This window comes from Cherax quadricarinatus, chromosome 58 (genome assembly GCF_038502225.1).
Source record: "Cherax quadricarinatus isolate ZL_2023a chromosome 58, ASM3850222v1, whole genome shotgun sequence".
Taxonomy (NCBI): Eukaryota; Metazoa; Arthropoda; class Malacostraca; order Decapoda; family Parastacidae; genus Cherax; species Cherax quadricarinatus.
The window spans coordinates 10,351,030-10,368,477 of NC_091349.1; the positions used below are offsets into that span (position 1 = coordinate 10,351,030).

The window sequence follows — 17,448 nt, forward strand, 5'->3', positions numbered from 1 at the left end:
AATATGAGAGGAAGTGATGATCAGGAGTAATATGGGAGGAAGTAATGATCAGGAGTAATATGAGAGGAAGTGATGATCAGGAGTAATATGAGAGGAAGTGATGATCAGGAGTAATATGAGAGGAAGTATGATCAGGAGGAGAGGAAGTAATGATCAGGAGTAATATGAGAGGAAGTGATGATCAGGAGTAATATGAGAGGAAGTGATGATCAGGAGTAATATGAGAGGAAGTGATGATCAGGAGTAATATGAGAGGAAGTGATGATCAGAAGTAAATATGAGAGGAAGTGATGATCAGGAGTAATATGAGAGGAAGTGATGATCAGGAGTTAATATGAGAGGAAGTGATGATCAGGAGTAATATGAGAGGAAGTGATGATCAGGAGTAATATGAGAGGAAGTGATGATCAGGAGTAATATGAGAGGAAGTGATGATCAGGAGTAATATGAGAGGAAGTGATGATCAGGAGTAGATACTAGAGGAAGTGATGATCAGGAGTAGATACTAGAGGAAGTGATGATCAGGAGTAGATACTAGAGGAAGTGATGATCAGGAGTAGATACTAGAGGAAGTAGACAATATTGTTATGTTTCTTATAAGTACATGTTGTGTATTTTGCTTCATGTTTGAGAGGTAATGACTGGTATTTGTGAGCGAGTGTTTGTTGTTGGGTCTTAGTGTAGGTGGGTTAATGGTCTATATTTTTGTCATATCTTATTTGATTATATTTTTTTCTCTTCTGCCCCCCCCTCACTTTCTCCCCCTCTCCCTCTCTTTTCAATCACTTTTTCCCTAACTCCCCTATCCTCCTTCGTAATCTTTCCTTCCATTCCTAAACCCTGACCTCCATACCCCATTCCATCCTTGCTGATCATCTGGGCTCATGTTGGAATGCGTGCAGCGAGCACTAACAGCCTGATTGCTAAGGTGGTGTAATGGGAGGCCTGGTGTGTGAGCGAACTGAGGGTACGATGATCCCCGGAAGTATGTTGTGGTAACCTTGAAGTCACCTCTCACCATAAGTGTTGTGGTTGTGGTAGTGTTGAGGTCTAGGGTCATGTACTAGGCTGGCCAGATGAATGATGACACGCCTAGGGCACTACTACATGTTTACATGACTTACCTGTGTCTTGCTGAATACGCCCTGCCTGGGAGGTCAGTGTTCGTGGAGGCGGCATGGTGGTGGTGGTAGCAGTGGCGGTAGTCGGTGGTGGTGGTAGTGGTAGCAGTGGTGGTGGTGTTAGCATTATTATTATCACGGGGGAGCGCTAAACCCGTAGGGATTATACAGCGCCTGTGGGGGCAGGAAATGGAAGGCATTCGGGCTTAATTTAGGGAATTGGAGGACAGATCTAATTCCCTAAATCAAGAGCCCCTCACCACCATCAAGCAACCTTCCTTGGTGGTAGCATCAGTGGCGATGATCGGTGCGGCGGTGGTGGCAGCAGTGGCGGCGGCGGCGGCGGCGGCGGCGGCAGCGGCAGCAGCTGCAGCAGTAGCGACAGTAGTAATATTAACAGCAGTGATGGTCGTCGTCATAGTTGGTACTCAGATCTGCGGGGTTCGAGGTAGTTAGAGAATAGGACACACATTTTCGGTTCATCTATTCATTTTTTTTTACAATGAATTAAGTTTAACTATGTGAGACCATGGAGAGGCTCGATCCTCCTTCCAGGGATTGAACTCTTGACCTCCCAGACCAGCGCCTAGAGTGTGACTACCCGACCACTGCATGTAGCAAGACGCACACAAGTGCAGGTAACCAATGAAAAAGTAACTAATTCTCTCTCTCAGATACAGGATGCTCCCTGGGAAGAGAGATACTACAGATAATATATGTGGAGAAACATCTGGTAGTCAGCATCACACTCAGCACATCTCCATATCAACTCACTAATCCCAGCATTTGCAAAGTGGCTAACAAGAGAACTTCTTTCAGGAGGCTGCTCACGAAGATGAATTTAAAACATACACAAAGTTCATAGGATCATCTTCAATGTTGTGCAGCAGTGAGGAATTTTATGATTAGAGGGAATCACTAAATGTGTAGGGGTCATGTAGCACCTGGGAATTAGGTAATGTGGTTTGATCCAAGGGAGGGAAGGATAACTAAAGTACCTTGGATTAAGAGCCTTTCACCAGCATGAAGGGAGGTATTTAAATAGTCATCATGTGATGGAAGCTTTCAGAATAGGAGGAGGGGACAAAACAGCGAGACTATACCTGGTCTTCACATTGATCGAAACTGACATTGATAAAAGTGAGTATGGAGAGTCTATAAGAACCAGCCACCACGGGATACAAAGATTCATCTCTTTTGGGCAGATTATGTTGTAGAGAGAACAGACCTTCTATGGAGACTGTGTAGGATCGAAGAATTATCTGAAAAGAACACCGTAAGAAACCACAACTAAGCTGACAGGCAACACAAGACATTTTGAAGAAAGGCGCACTTTCCGGAACAAGATTTTTTTGACAACGTTTCACTTTTAATCAAATATGAATATATAAAGCTCTACACGGAGTGAAGCGTTGTGCAGTTACAAGCTTGTTCCTCAGCGTGACTTTTCTTGGCAGTACCGCACCTGGATCCAACAAGAAATGTTGAACATTATAATCTCAAAGTTCAGAACACGAGGATAATACGAGAAACAAAGGGACCCCATGGCTTAACCTGGATGCAAAGATGATGATAATTACATCATGTGTACGGTATGGAAGTGCATGGTACGGAAGTTCTTTAGTAATTATTAACCCTTCTTAATTATTAACCCTTCTTAATTATTAACCCTTCTTAATTATTAACCCTTCATAATTATTAACCCTCTTAATTATTAACCCAGGAGAGTCCAAGAAAGCCAGGCTGTGTGGCTTATTTCCAATAAGATTCTTTCGGAACCTCTCCATAATGTGACCCAATATAGTCAGCTAACTCCCATGTACTTATTTACTGCTAGGTAGACTTGCCCATTCCTCTCATTTCATTCTGGAATCGAGGGTGAGTCCTTTAAGTTGCGAGGCAAAGTTCTATATTGTTGAGGTAGAGGTGACGTGTCTGAAGCTGGAGTTGTATCCCCCGACAACATACCCAGGTAAGTTCACACAAGGGATTGGACAAAATAACATAAACACCTACTGACTGAAATGTCGAATGACTGAATAATCAATATAAATGTGTTACAGGTCCCTTGTTGCGCTATCTTCCAAGACGATAATGTACCAATTCACACCGCTAGAGTTGTTTAAAATTGTCATGAAGAACACGAAAGTGAAGTCAGACACTTGGATTGGCCCGCGCAATCGTCGGATCTAAATATTATCGAGCATCTGTGGGGTCAGTTGGAACAGCAAGTCAGGAACCAATTTCCTCCACCGTCGTCTTTGGAAGAGTTAGAGCAGGTTTTGCTCGAGGAATGGCTCAACGACGAATTGATGCTGTTTTAGCTGCAAATGGACGACCAACTCCATATTGAAAACATGGGTTAAGCCATGGGTCCCATAACATGACATAACATGTGGAGTTGTATCCCCTGCCAACATACCCATGTAGGTTCATAAAATTATCTTTGTCTGGTTTCATATTTTATCATTGAGTAAAGCCATGTACACGGGGTGGTGGAGGCTATGGTCTAGTGTATATCTGTCAGTTGCTGCCTCAGATAGCGTTGTACAACACTGGTATTGAATCCAGCAGGAAGTAGTACTTTATTCACTGGAATCTTGACAGCAGTTACATGTCAAACTAAACTCTGGAAAAGTTACATCACTAAAAAGCTTGCTCCTTTAACTACAGATAAGTACTCTCTCTCTCTCTCTCTCTCTCTCTCTCTCTCTCTCTCTCTCTCTCTCTCTCTCTCTCTCTCTCTCTCTCTCTCTCCCACACACACAGGAAGACAGAGACATGATAATACACACTAGGACAAACGTACAAAAATGATCTTGAAACCAAGCTGAAGCTTAATAACTATTTAAGTCTTTCATGTGACTTGTTGTTGTGGCAGTTTTATTCTGGTGATAACACATAATTCCTCGTTTATCCTTACCTGGGACATACCTGTGACTGATTTCCAGGCACTTTTTCTACCCTGGCAGCCCAGCCAGAGGCTAGGCTTCCTTGTTAATTGCTTGTTCCACCAGACTGTTGCTGTTAGCAGCCCTCCCTTCAGCCATTATGCTGTGAGAATTCTAGGTAACATTATATTTCTCACCATACAATTTTCGGTATCTGAGAAATATTACATTTGGCTTTAAATTTAAGTGCCTTGCAAACCAATGTATTAATATCCAGGTTATTGTTTTGTATTTTAGTGTATTATTGTTTGTTGTGGTTTGTTGATTTGTGGGTTACTTGAGGTGTCAATTAATGTGAGAGTGAGTGAGTGTTGCGAAGCAAATGTCACCGCAGACAATTCCTTGGCATTATTGAACCGTGGAGAAAGACCTTCGTATCTGGCGGGGCAAGTCTGTCATTGTGAAGAGCGCTGCAGACGGCGCTGCTGGCGCAAGCTGCGCAAGGCCGTGTGATATGTAGGTGGGGGTGGGTAGATGTGTCATGGCCTATTTCTAGCTGCAGGAACAAAGCTATGCTTGGGAGTGTTCCCTCTTCAGTACTCACTTAGTTGTGTTTGCAAGGGTTGAGTCAACTTCTGACTCTGTCCCTTCAACTTTTATCGACCTATTTTTTTTCTCTTTCCTGGTTTCTCAATCTAATTTACTCTTGAACATTGTTAAATGTTGGCCTCCAACACCACTACATGTATTTGGTGTATTCTTCCATCCATTCTAAGACTTCAGAAATGCTTTTTAAATCCCTGTGGCTCATTATCGTCGTTAGCTGCCATCTATCTCCAGGCTTCCTCCTCATATTTCAAATAGCCTGTACCTATTTGCTCTGTGTAATCCTCTTGAGAATTTTGTATATCATGATTATGTCTTTCCTGTTCTTTTATTCCAGTGTACTTTGGGCCTCTCAGTGTTTGAGTGTGTAGTTTCCTATTTGTGTTTGCATTTTTTCCCACTTTGACCTGCTTCAAGGAACGTAAAAAAAACTATTTAACATATTATGTATAATATAGGTTAGATCTAGCAGCGCCAACATGGAGTATCAGGCATACAAAGAAACTAGACAAGATGTAAGGTTTACAAGGAGACTGGTACCAGAGGTGAGAGGGCTGGACTGCAAGGACTGACTTCAGGACCTAAGTAGTACAAGAGAAGAGGATCAGGGTATACATGATCATGACATACAAAATACCTAGGGGATTATGTAGATTGGATAGAGGCTGCGTGAGATAGGAGAGGAAACTAGTGTACATAAATGACAGCTAAAGACGGAGGTGAGCCACAGAGACGTAAGGAAATACTTCTCTGTTAGTTCTGGTGCCGTAAGTGTAATGTACCAGAGTGACTAGAAAAGAGGGGTGGGGGGGGACAGGCACCATACATAGCTTCAAGAATAGGTATGATCCCTCCGTGGGTGTTAAAAATCAGTAAAGCTGGTGTATAGTAGTTAAGAGGCGTATCCAGGAGCCATGACTCGGAGTGTTGTGCAAACACACTAGAGATGAATTATTATGCGGAGCGCTAAACACCTAGGGATTATAAAATGCCTGTGGGGGGATGGAAGGTATTTAGGATCAGTTCAGTGAGCTGGAGCACAGATCCAGTTCCCTAGATCAAGAGCCCCTCAGCAGCATCAAGGAACCTCCCTTAAGGGGAGAGATGATGCAGGAACACTGGTCGTCAGTTAAGGAGGTCGGTGGATGTTGGGAGAAGAGTGTTCAAGGTTCACACACTCCTTGATCTCCTGGTGCTGTGACCTCTTGGCTGATGACCCTGGGGTCTTCTGAAGGCCCGGGGTCACCAGTCACCTCCATGGAGTCAAGGGTCACCACTCTTCCTCCACTCATTACCCTTCACCTCTCTCACCTCCAATTCCTAGCACCCCACACGGCGTGCTCAGTCAGATTGTGTTATCAGCTGCATGTATAACATTCATCATTAGTAATCATAATTCATCATCATATTTTTCTTTCTCTTCTGGTACACTCTCCTCTTCCTCTTTATTATTTACTTTCTTTCATTTAAAATTTTCATTCATCTTGGTTTCTATTCCCCTATTCTGTCTTGTATTGAAAATTATTTCCTTCTTTGTTGTTGTTGTTGAGTCTTAGTTTCTTCCTCTTCGATTGTCTTGCCTCTTGTTGCTGTTCTTCCCAGCAACGTCAGTGTTTGTGTACTGTTGTGTTTCTTTTTGACCTGTTTGACTGGAAAGTGTCATACATCGTTGTACTGTTAACAATTTAACTGACTCGTTGGTCCCAGTTGTTCCCCCATCCTGGATGATACTACCTCCCTCCCTCAGTTGGGTGAATGGGAATCGGAAGCCTGTTAAACATTTTGCACTCTGTTAGTTTTTGTAGACAGCAGCTAAGGGGGTATTGCCCTCCTTTCATAGGAGTCTGAAATTGAAGTTTCTAAAACGTTTGACACTCTGGCAGGATGGCTGATCTGCCTCATGAATATTTAACAAGACATTATCATTTGCTTTGATAACTTCTCTCTCTCTCTCTCTCTCTCTCTCTCTCTCTCTCTCTCTCTCTCTCTCTCTCTCTCTCTCTCTCTCTACTCTCTCTCTCTCTCTTTCTCTCTCTCTCTCTTTCTCTTTCTCTTTCTCTCTTTCTCTACTATATATATATATATATATATATATATATATATATATATATATATATATATATATATATATATATATATATATATATATATATATAAGGAATTCGCGAGAGCAGGCGAAATATACACAAACACTGATCTCTGGCTGAAGGAGACTCGAACCCACGAACCTTAGGACAAGGTACGCAGTGCTTTACCAATCTACCCACACTGGACAATACCTTGGCGTGTAGCTTGCACTACACGTTTGATCCAAGGCAGCCAGCTTTCAGGGAGAAGGTTTACAACTTTTCATCTCATCCCCTGCATGCATCAGCCTTCAAATCTCTAGTATATATATATATATATATATATATATATATATATATATATATATATATATATATATATATATATATATATATATATATGTCAATAACAACACTGCTACTAGCCAAGGACTCGAACCCTGCTTTGGCCCACCTCATGGTGAATGAAAACACATGACGTTCTAACTCGCAGGACCACGGAATCCTACAAGAATGACGCACCCAGCCAAGCTAGGTGTGTTACCGTCATCCGAGGACATACGGTGGTGTGGATACCTCTGAGCTAATTTCATTCTGCTCCCTGTTTGGTGTACTAGCCCAACGAACAGTATTCTATATTGCTGTGACCACGAACGAGTGGTATTGATCAATAACAACACTGCGACTAGCCAAGGACTCGAACCCACGCTGCTTTGGCAAACCTCATGGTGAGCGAAAACTCATGATGCTCTAACCCACAGGACCAAGCAATCCTACAAGAATGACGCACACCAAACAGGGAGTAGAATGAAATTAGCTCATAGGCACCCACACCATCGTATGTCCTTGGATGACGGTAAAACACCTAGATTGGCTGGGTGCGTCATTCTTGTAGGATTGCGTGGTGTACGAATGGTATATAATACCGACAAGATGAGAGTAAGACACATGTGCAACATGCACATGTGTCTTACTCTCATCAGGATTGCGTGGTCCTGTGGGTTAGAGCGTCATGTGTTTTCGCTCAGGAGTAGTTATGTTTTATTATGTAACATGTATCAACACGGGGGGTCCCAGACTATTCAACATCTTAAAAAGAAAAAAACATACCACGGGCGGGGATGGAACCCGCGATCAGAGAGACTCAAAACTCCAGACCGTCGAGTTAGCCACTGGACCAGCTAGCCACAATAAAATTCATCCAACTAGGTATATTTCTACACCATAGGAATGTTAGCATAGGCACCACTGTGACCACAGTGGCTAACGCGACGGTCTGGAGTTTTGAGACTCTCTTATCGCGGGTTCTATCCCCGCCCGTGGTATGGTTTGTTGCAATCGTGTCATTACGATTTCGTGAGTCATATTCAACATCTTACCAGAAGATATCAGAAACATGGCTGGAACAAGTGTAGAAGCCTTCAAGAGGAAACTGGACAAGTATCTTCACCAGGTGCCAGATCAACCAGGCTGTGATGGATATGTGGGGCAGCGGGCCTCCAGCAGCAACAGCCTGGTTGACCAGGCAAGCACCAGACGAGCCTGTCCCATGGCCGGGTTCAGAGAGTAGATAAACTCTCGAAACTCTTCAAATGTATATCAAAAGTATACCATGAGATGGGCCAAAGCAGCATGTGTTTGAGTCCTTGACTCGTCGCATTGTTGCTATTGATCAATACCACTCGTTCGTGGTTACAATAACTATATATATATATATATATATATATATATATATATATATATATATATATATATATATATATATATATATATATATATATATATATATATATTGTGTGTGTGTGTGTGTGTGCATAGAGTGGGTCCACCTTAAGTGTAAATTTTAGGGACCTATAGTCTCGTAGATGATAAAAGGCCTTGAGGAAAAAAACTGATTTCTCCCCGAAGCCATTTGAATGTTCTACTTCTCCCACCACACTATCTTTTCTAACTTCAGGATTATGTATGTTTTATTATGTAATATGGTATACAGAGCTTAAAGGATACATTGATGATACAAAGGTATTGCAGTATACATTATATGATGTTAGAGGGATGTATAAATGCATATACTATGTATTTATAAAAGAATACATTACATATAGGTTATTATTTATTGTGTTATCGGTGAGGAAGTTTGTGTTGTGAAGAATGTGGATTGTATTGGTACTGAGGTATATTCCCAGTTCTAGTATTGAAACCTTCATAGAATCGTATTCTGCTATACATTCACTGGTTGTGACGTTGTATTTAGAACGTGTGTGATGAGGTGTGCACCACACTCATCACACTTGACGATGACTTGAAGGTCTTGGAGACGTTTTTGGTGGTCATGTCTGACAGGTTGAGCGCAGCTACACCAGACAATAATACAAGGCTGGTTGCCTGTGTTCAACCTTTCCTCCTAACACCAAGGTGGATTTGTTATGTTCATTGTTAAACTTATTTCCTTATTTAAAGTAGGTTAGGTTAACAAATCTTAACCATTTATAACATAAAATAAATTCAGTACATAAATTCGATAAAATGTGTTCATGCGCCCCTTGCAAAAATATTCAAATTATCACGTTTATGTTTTAAGTGTGAGCGTTGTTTTACGGACGTTGATGTTGGAGGATGAGTTGTTGTGCCTTAAACCAGAGATCATACAACTTGACCACCCTCACCCTCCCAACTGTGGCTGTTACGTTAGGTTAGGTAATGTGTGTCAGGAAACAGGTCAAGTGTTTCCTGATGACCCGCAGCTGGTGAGCCAGTGGAAGGTCTCGGTCAGATGACCGAGACCTTCCACTAGCTTACCCCTTCACACCTTTAAAAATTATGGTTATGATTATAACTATTAGTAATTATTATGTGGGAGCGTTTAAAAAGTTGTATCTAGTATGCAGTATGTATCAAGGGTCAGGTACCTGTCTACCAGACAGGTACCTGTCTACCAGACAGGTACCTGTCTACCAGACAGGTACCTGTCTACCAGACAGGTACCTGTCTACCAAACAGGTACCTGTTGATTGAGCAGGAACTTGGAAGGTCATCGCTTGTATGTTACACCATCCTTCCTCTTATTGCTATTAATTGAAAGGAAGTTGTTGTGGTGGACATTGTGATTGTTGTGGTGGTCATTGTAATAGTTGTTGTGGTGGTCATTGTGATAGTTGTTGTGGTGGTCATTGTGATAGTTGTTGTGGTGGTCATTGTAATAGTTGTTGTGGTCATTGTGATAGTTGTTGTGGTGGTCATTGTAATAGTTGTTGTGGTCATTGTGATAGTTGTTGTGGTGGTCATTGTAATAGTTGTTGTGGTCATTGTGATAGTTGTTGTGGTGGTCATTGTAATAGTTGTTGTGGTCATTGTGATTGTTGTGGTCATTGTGATAGTTGTTTGGTGGTCATTGTGGTAGTTGTTGTGGTGGTCATTGTGGTAGTTGTTGTGGTGGTCATTGTGGTAGTTGTTGTGGTGGTCATTGTGGTAGTTGTTGTGGTGGTCATTGTAATAGTTGTTTTGGTGGTCATTGTGATAGTTGTTTGGTAGTCATTGTGGTAGTTGTTGTGGTGGTCATTGTGATAGTTGTTGTGGTGGTCATTGTGATAGTTGTTGTGGTGGTCATTGTGGTAGTTGTTGTGGTGGTCATTGTGATAGTTGTTGTGGTGGTCATTGTGGTAGTTGTGGTGGTCATTGTGATTGTTGTGGTCATTGTGATAGTTGTTTGGTGGTCATTGTGGTAGTTGTTGTGGTGGTCATTGTGGTAGTTGTTGTGGTGGTCATTGTGGTAGTTGTTGTGGTGGTCATTGTGATAGCTGTTGTGGTGGTCATTGTAATAGTTGTTTTGGTGGTCATTGTGATAGTTGTTTGGTGGTCATTGTGGTAGTTGTTGTGGTGGTCATTGTGGTAGTTGTTGTGGTGGTCATTGTGATAGTTGTTGTGGTGGTCATTGTGAAAGTTGTTTGGTGGTCATTGTGGTAGTTGTTGTGGTGGTCATTGTGGTAGTTGTTGTGGTGGTCATTGTGGTAGTTGTTGTGGTGGTCATTGTGATAGCTGTTGTGGTGATTGTAACAGTTGTTTTGGTGGTCATTGTGATAGTTGTTTGGTGGTCATTGTGGTAGTTGTTGTGGTGGTCATTGTGATAGCTGTTGTGGTGGTCATTGTGATAGTTGTTGTGGTGGTCATTGTGATACTTGTTGTGGTGGTCATTGTAATAGACGTGGTCATAATAGTGGTCCTTGTGATAGTCGTCTTTGTCGTGGTTGTGAAATGGTTGGGGTAGTTGTGGTTGTGAGGAGGTCGCAGAGGCTTGGTTATGGACAGGGGTTGGTGGAGTGCTTGTGGACGTGGGGGGGTCCTGGTGTTCGTGGACGTGGGGGTCGTGGAGGGGTGGTTGTGGACGTGAGGGTTGTAGAGGGGTTGTGACGTGGGGGTCGTAGAGGGATAGTTGTGGACGTGGGGGTCCTGGTGTTCGTGGACCTGGGGGTCGTAGAGGGATGGCTGTGGAGTGGGGGTTGTAGAGGAGTGACTGTGGACGCGGGTGCTGTAGAGGGATGGCTGTGGACGCGGGAGTTGTAGAGGGATAGTTGTGGACGCGGGGGTTGTAGAGGGGTGGTTGTGGACGCGGGGGTTGTAGAGGGGTTGTGACGTGGGGGTTGTAGAGGGGTGGTTGTGGACGTGGGAGTTGTAAAGGGATGGTTGTAGACGCGGGGGCTGTAGAGGGGTGGTTGTGGACGCGGGGGTTGTAGAGGGGTGGTTGTGGACGTGGGAGTTGTAAAGGGATGGTTGTAGACGCGGGTGCTGTAGAGGGGTGGTTGTGGACGTGGGAGTTTTAGAGGGATGGTTGTGGACGCAGGGGTTGTAGAGGGGTGGTTGTAGACGCGGGGGTTGTAGAGGGGTTGTGACGTGGGGGTTGTAGAGGGGTGGCTGTAGACGCGGGGGTTGTGACGTGGGGGTTATAGAGGGGTGGTTGTGGACGCGGGGGTTGTAGAGGGGTGGTTGTGGACGTGGGAGTTGTAGAGGGATGGTTGTGGACGCTGCTGTTGTAGAGGGGTGGTTGTGGACGCGGGGGTTGTAGAGGGATGGTTGTGGGCACTGCGGTTGTAGAGGGGTGGTTGTGGACGCGGGGGTTGTAGAGGGATGGTTGTGGACGCTGCGGTTGTAGAGGGGTGGTTGTGGACGCGGTGGTTGTAGAGGGATGGTTGTGGACGCTGCGGTTGTAGAGGGGTGGTTGTGGACGCGGGGGTTGTAGAGGGATGGTTGTGGACGCTGCGGTTGTAGAGAGGTGATTGTGGACGCGGGGGTTGTGACGTGGGAGTTGTAGACTTGGGGGTTGTAGAGGGATGGTTGTGGACGCGGGGGTTGTAGAGGGATGGTTGTGGACGCTGCTGTTGTAGAGAGGTGATTGTGGACGCGGGGGTTGTGACGTGGGAGTTGTAGACGTGGGGGTTGTAGAGGGGTACTTGTGGACGCGGGGGTTGTAGAGGGGTGGTTGTGGACGCTGCGGTTGTAGAGAGGTGATTGTGGACGCGGGGGTTGTGACGTGGGAGTTGTAGACGATGGGGGTGTAGAGGGGTGGTTGTGGAAGCGGGGGTTGTAGAGGGGTTGTGACGTGGGGGTTGTAGAGGGGTGGTTGTGGACGTGGGAGTTTTAGAGGGATGGTTGTGGACGCAGGGGTTGTAGAGGGGTGGTTGTGGACGCGGGGGTTGTAGAGGGGTTGTGACGTGGGGGTTGTAGAGGGGTGGTTGTGGACGTGGGAGTTGTAAAGGGATGGTTGTGGACGCGGGGGCTGTAGAGGGGTGGTTGTGGACGCGGGGGTTGTAGAGGGGTTGTGACGTGGGGGTTGTAGAGGGGTGGTTGTGGACGTGGGAGTTGTAAAGGGATGGTTGTAGACGCGGGGGCTGTAGAGGGGTGGTTGTGGACGTGGGAGTTTTAGAGGGATGGTTGTGGACGCAGGGGTTGTAGAGGGGTGGTTGTGGACGCGGGGTTTGTAGAGGGGTTGTGACGTGGGGGTTGTAGAGGGGTGGCTGTAGACTCGTGGGTTGTAGAGGGGTTGTGACGTGGGGGTTGTAGAGGGGTTGTGACGTGGGGGTTGTAGAGGGGTGGTTGTGGACGCGGGGGTTGTAGAGGGGTGGTTGTGGACGTGGGAGTTGTAGAGGGATGGTTGTGGACGCTGCTGTTGTAGAGGGGTGGTTGTGGACGCGGGGGTTGTAGTGGGATGGTTGTGGACACTGCGTTTGTAGAGGGGTGGTTGTGGACGCGGGGGTTGTAGAGGGATGGTTGTGGACGCTGCGGTTGTAGAGGGATGGTTGTGGACGCTGCGGTTGTAGAGGGGTGGTTGTGGACGCGGGGGTTGTAGAGGGGTGGTTGTGGACGCGGGGGTTGTAGAGGGGTGGTTGTGGACGCGGGGGTTGTAGAGCTATGGTTGTGGACGCTGCGGTTGTAGAGAGGTGATTGTGGACGCAGGGGTTGTGACGTGGGAGTTGTAGACGTGGGGGTTGTAGAGGGGTGGTTTTGGACGCGGGGGATGTAGTGGGGTGGTTGTGGACGCGGGGGTTGTAGAGGGGTGGTTGTGGACGCGGGGGTTGTAGAGGGGTGGTTGTGGACGCGGGGGTTGTAGAGGGATGGTTGGGGACGCTGCGGTTGTAGTGATTGTGGACGCGGGGGTTGTGACGTGGGAGTTGTAGACGTGGGGGTTGTAGAGGGGTGGTTGTGGACGCGGGGGTTGTAGAGAGGTGATTGTGGACGCTGGGGTTGTGACGTGGGAGTTGTAGACGTGGGGGTTGTAGAGGGGTAGTTTTGGACGCGGGGGTTGTAGAGGGATGGTTGTGGACGCTGCGGTTGTAGAGAGGTGATTGTGGACGCGGGGGTTGTGCCGTGGGAGTTGTAGACGTGGGGGTTGTAGAGGGGTGGTTGTGGACGCTGCGGTTGTAGAGAGGTGATTGTGGACGCGGGGGTTGTGACGTGGGAGTTGTAGACGTGGGGGTTGTAGAGGGGTAGTTGTGGACGCGGGGGTTGTAGAGGGGTGGTTGTGGACGCGGGGGTCGTGAAGGGAGGGGGGTCGTGAAGGGAGGGGGGTCGTGAAGGGAGGGGGGTCGTGAAGGGACGGGTCGTGAAGGGACGGGAGTCGTGAAGGGACGGCGGTCGTGAAGGGAGGGGGGTCGTGAAGGGACGGGGGTCGTGAAGGGACGGGGGTCGTGAAGGGAGGGGGGTCGTGAAGGGACGGGGGTCGTGGGTGATTGTAACCACTTTTTCTACACCCATGTAATAGACTAGTTCACCTTTCCTCCGTCAGGCTTCCCCAATACGTCACCACTTTACTGTGTCTATGTCTGGTCTGTCTGTCTCTTCTAGCTCTCTCTGTTGGTCTAATTTTGATCTATCTCTTACTTGGCCTATCTTGCTTGATCCATCTCTTGCTTGATCTATCTTGCTTGGTCTGTCTTTGTCTTCTCTCCCCCTTTGCTATCCCACTGTTATCCTCGTTCACCTCTTAATGTTTCTGCTCTCCCTCCTGCGACTCCCTCTTCTGACTCCCTCTTCCGACCCGCTCTTTTGACCCCCCTCTTCCTACTCCGTCTTCCTACTCCTTCTTCTGACTCCTTCCATATCTTCCCCTTCTCTCTTTCACCTAAGCCACCGCACAAAATCAGTCACAGGGATGTTAGGAAGTATTTCTTCAGTCATAGAGTTGTCAGGAAGTGGAACAATCTGGAGAGTGATGTAGTGGAGACAGGATCCATACATAGCTTTAAGAAGAAGTACGATAAAGCTCAAGGAGCAGGAAGAGAGTGGACCAATTAGCGACCAGCGAAGAGGCGCGGCCAGGGGCTGTGATTCGACCACTGCAACCACAAATAGGTGAGCATGCACACACACACACACACACACACACACACACACACACACACACACACACACACACACAACACACACACACACACACACACACACACACACACACACACACATGTACACGTACACGTAGGAACTTCTCTATACTTATACTTGTGGCAGGTTTTGTACTCTCATGAACTTATAGTAAGCTCAGTTCCCTGTCATCATGTGTCTCTATGTTATTATTTTATTATTAGACTGTGGAATGAGAGATAATGGGGGGGAGGGGAGCATGATGAGGTCACATTGACAAGTGTAAACATGGCATGAGTACTCACTTGTTTGGGGTTGCAGAAATTTATATACCTCTTATGAGTTTCGAGAGCTTTTCTACTCTCGCAGCCCGGTCCTAGGCCGGTCTTGTCTGGTCAACAGGGTTGTTGACGCTGGCTACCCGCTGGCCCACATATCCATCACACACTGGTTGATTCGACACTTGTTGGAGATACTTGTCCAATTTCCTCTTGAGAACTAATACACTTGTCCAGGCAGTGTTTTTGATATATTTTGGTAAGGTGTTGAATAGTCCGGGATCCTCATTGTGTCCACGACGCCTCTACTTGTCACAGGGTTTATTTTATACTTCTTCCCATATCTCTGACTCCAGTATGTTGTTATAGCAGATTTGGGACCAAGCCCTCAAGCGCTTACCACGTATATATTATCATGTATCTGTCTCCTTCGCTTCACTGAGTACATATTTAAGACTTTAAGGCGTTCCCAGTAATTTAAATTTTTTATTGTCCCTATGCGAGCTGTAAATAATCTCTGTATTTGTTCCACCTCTGATTTCTTCGCTGCCCTGAAAGAGACCCTGAACACTGAATAATACTTTAAAGAGAAAGCACAAGCGATCTGAATAATGTCACCATTGCCACCATTTCCCTAATTTTGATAGTACTCATTATCCACCCCGTCACTTTTTTTTTTTTTTTGGCTGTCATGTTATTTGCCTTACTGTGTTCTTTGAAAAAAAGTCAACCAATAATTACTCCCAGGTTTTTCACACTGTTCCTTTCATTCTATTTGATGATCATCTTGGTTTTTGTATACAGTGTTATTTTTTGAGTTCTTCATTGATTTTTTTTACATATCTAAGTTGGAAGGAACTTATCACCATTGAACGTCATGTTCTCCATTGCTCACTGGAAAACACTTCTTTTATCTTCCTCCATTTTTTTTTTTTGTCTTTTATTGAAGTGGATTTTCATGTTTGTTTTGGTATTGGCAAATATACGTCTGCATATTTATAGAGGCTTTTGCATTTTTTCAGCGATGTCAGCGTACCAGAAGTTCTACAACCTGCGTACCAACGATTACTGGAAGGACGCTGCCTTCCTCTACGGCCAGGGACTAGTCTATTTCCACTTCAACGCCTTCCAGTGGTGAGTACTTCGCTTTCCTACTCAAGTTCTCACGTCTGAAGGGAAGATGGAAGTGGGAGGGAAGACAGGGAGGAAGGGGTAAAGACAAGGGACTTCTTGTCAACTGTGCACGCGGTAGGTGTACCCTACCTGTACGTGGTGAGTGTACCCTACCTGTACATGGTGAGTGTACCCTACCTGTACATGGTGAGTGTACCCTACCTGTACATGGTGAGTGTACCCTACCTGTACATGGTGAGTGTACCCTACCTGTACATGGTGAGTGTACCCTACCTGTACGTGGTGAGTGTACCCTACCTGTACGTGGTGAGTGTACCCTACCTGTACGTGGTGAGTGTACCCTACCTGTACGTGGTGAGTATCCTACCTGTACGTGGTGAGTGTACCCTACCTGTACATGGTGAGTGTACCCTACTTGTACCTGGTGAGTGTACCCTACCTGTACATGGTGAGTGTACCCTACTTGTACGTGGTGAGTGTACTCTACCTGTACATGGTGAGTGTACCCTACTTGTACGTAGTGAGTGTAACCTACCTGTACGTGGTGAGTGTACCCTACCTGTACGTGGTGAGTGTACCCTACTTGTACCTGGTGAGTGTACTCTACCTGTACGTGGTGAGTGTACCCTACTTGTACGTGGTGAGTGTAACCTACCTGTACGTGGTGAGTGTACCCTACCTGTACGTGGTGAGTGTACCCTACCTGTACGTGGTGAGTGTACCCTACCTGTACGTGGTGAGTGTACCCTACCTGTACGTGGTGAGTATCCTACCTGTACGTGGTGAGTGTACCCTACCTGTACGTGGTGAGTGTTCCCTACCTGTACGTGGTGAGTACCCTACCTGTACGTGGTGAGTGTACCCTACCTGTACATGGTGAGTGTACCCTACTTGTACGTGGTGAGTGTACCCCACCTGTACGTGGTGAGTGTACCCCACCTGTACGTGGTGATTGTACCCTACCTGTACGTGGTGAGTGTACCCTACCTGTACGTGGTGAGTGTACCCTACCTGTACGTGGTGAGTGTACCCTACCTGTACGTGGTGAGTGTACCCTACCTGTACGTAGTGAGTACCCTACCTGTACGTGGTGAGTGTACCCTACCTGTACATGGTGAGTGTACCCTACTTGTGCGTGGTGAGTGTACCCCACCTGTACGTGGTGAGTGTACCCCACCTGTACATGGTGATTGTACCCTACATGTGCGTGGTGAGTGTACCCTACCTGTACGTGGTGAGTGTACCCTACCTGTACGTGGTGAGTGTACCCTACCTGTACGTGGTGAATGTACCCTACCTGTACGTGGTGAGTGTACCCTACCTGTACGTGGTGAGTGTACCCTACCTGTACGTGGTGAGTGTACCCTACCTGTACGTGGTGAGTACCCTACCTGTACGTGGTGAGTGTACCCTACCTGTACATGGTGAGTGTACCCTACTTGTGCGTGGTGAGTGTACCCCACCTGTACGTGGTGAGTGTACCCCACCTGTACATGGTGAT

At 46.2% G+C, this 17,448-nt stretch overlaps 1 protein-coding gene across 2 annotated transcripts in view; it reads left to right on the forward strand.

Annotated features, from left to right (window-relative positions):
- Positions 1–17,448, forward strand: part of Utx (Utx histone demethylase) — an 806,852-nt gene that overhangs the window by 351,779 nt on the left and 437,625 nt on the right. For both annotated transcript variants that reach the window (XM_053790164.2, XM_053790163.2), the window contains exon 3: positions 15,836–15,947. In XM_053790164.2, coding sequence (XP_053646139.1) covers positions 15,836–15,947 — 112 coding nt within the window. The remainder of the gene's footprint in view (positions 1–15,835; positions 15,948–17,448) is intronic.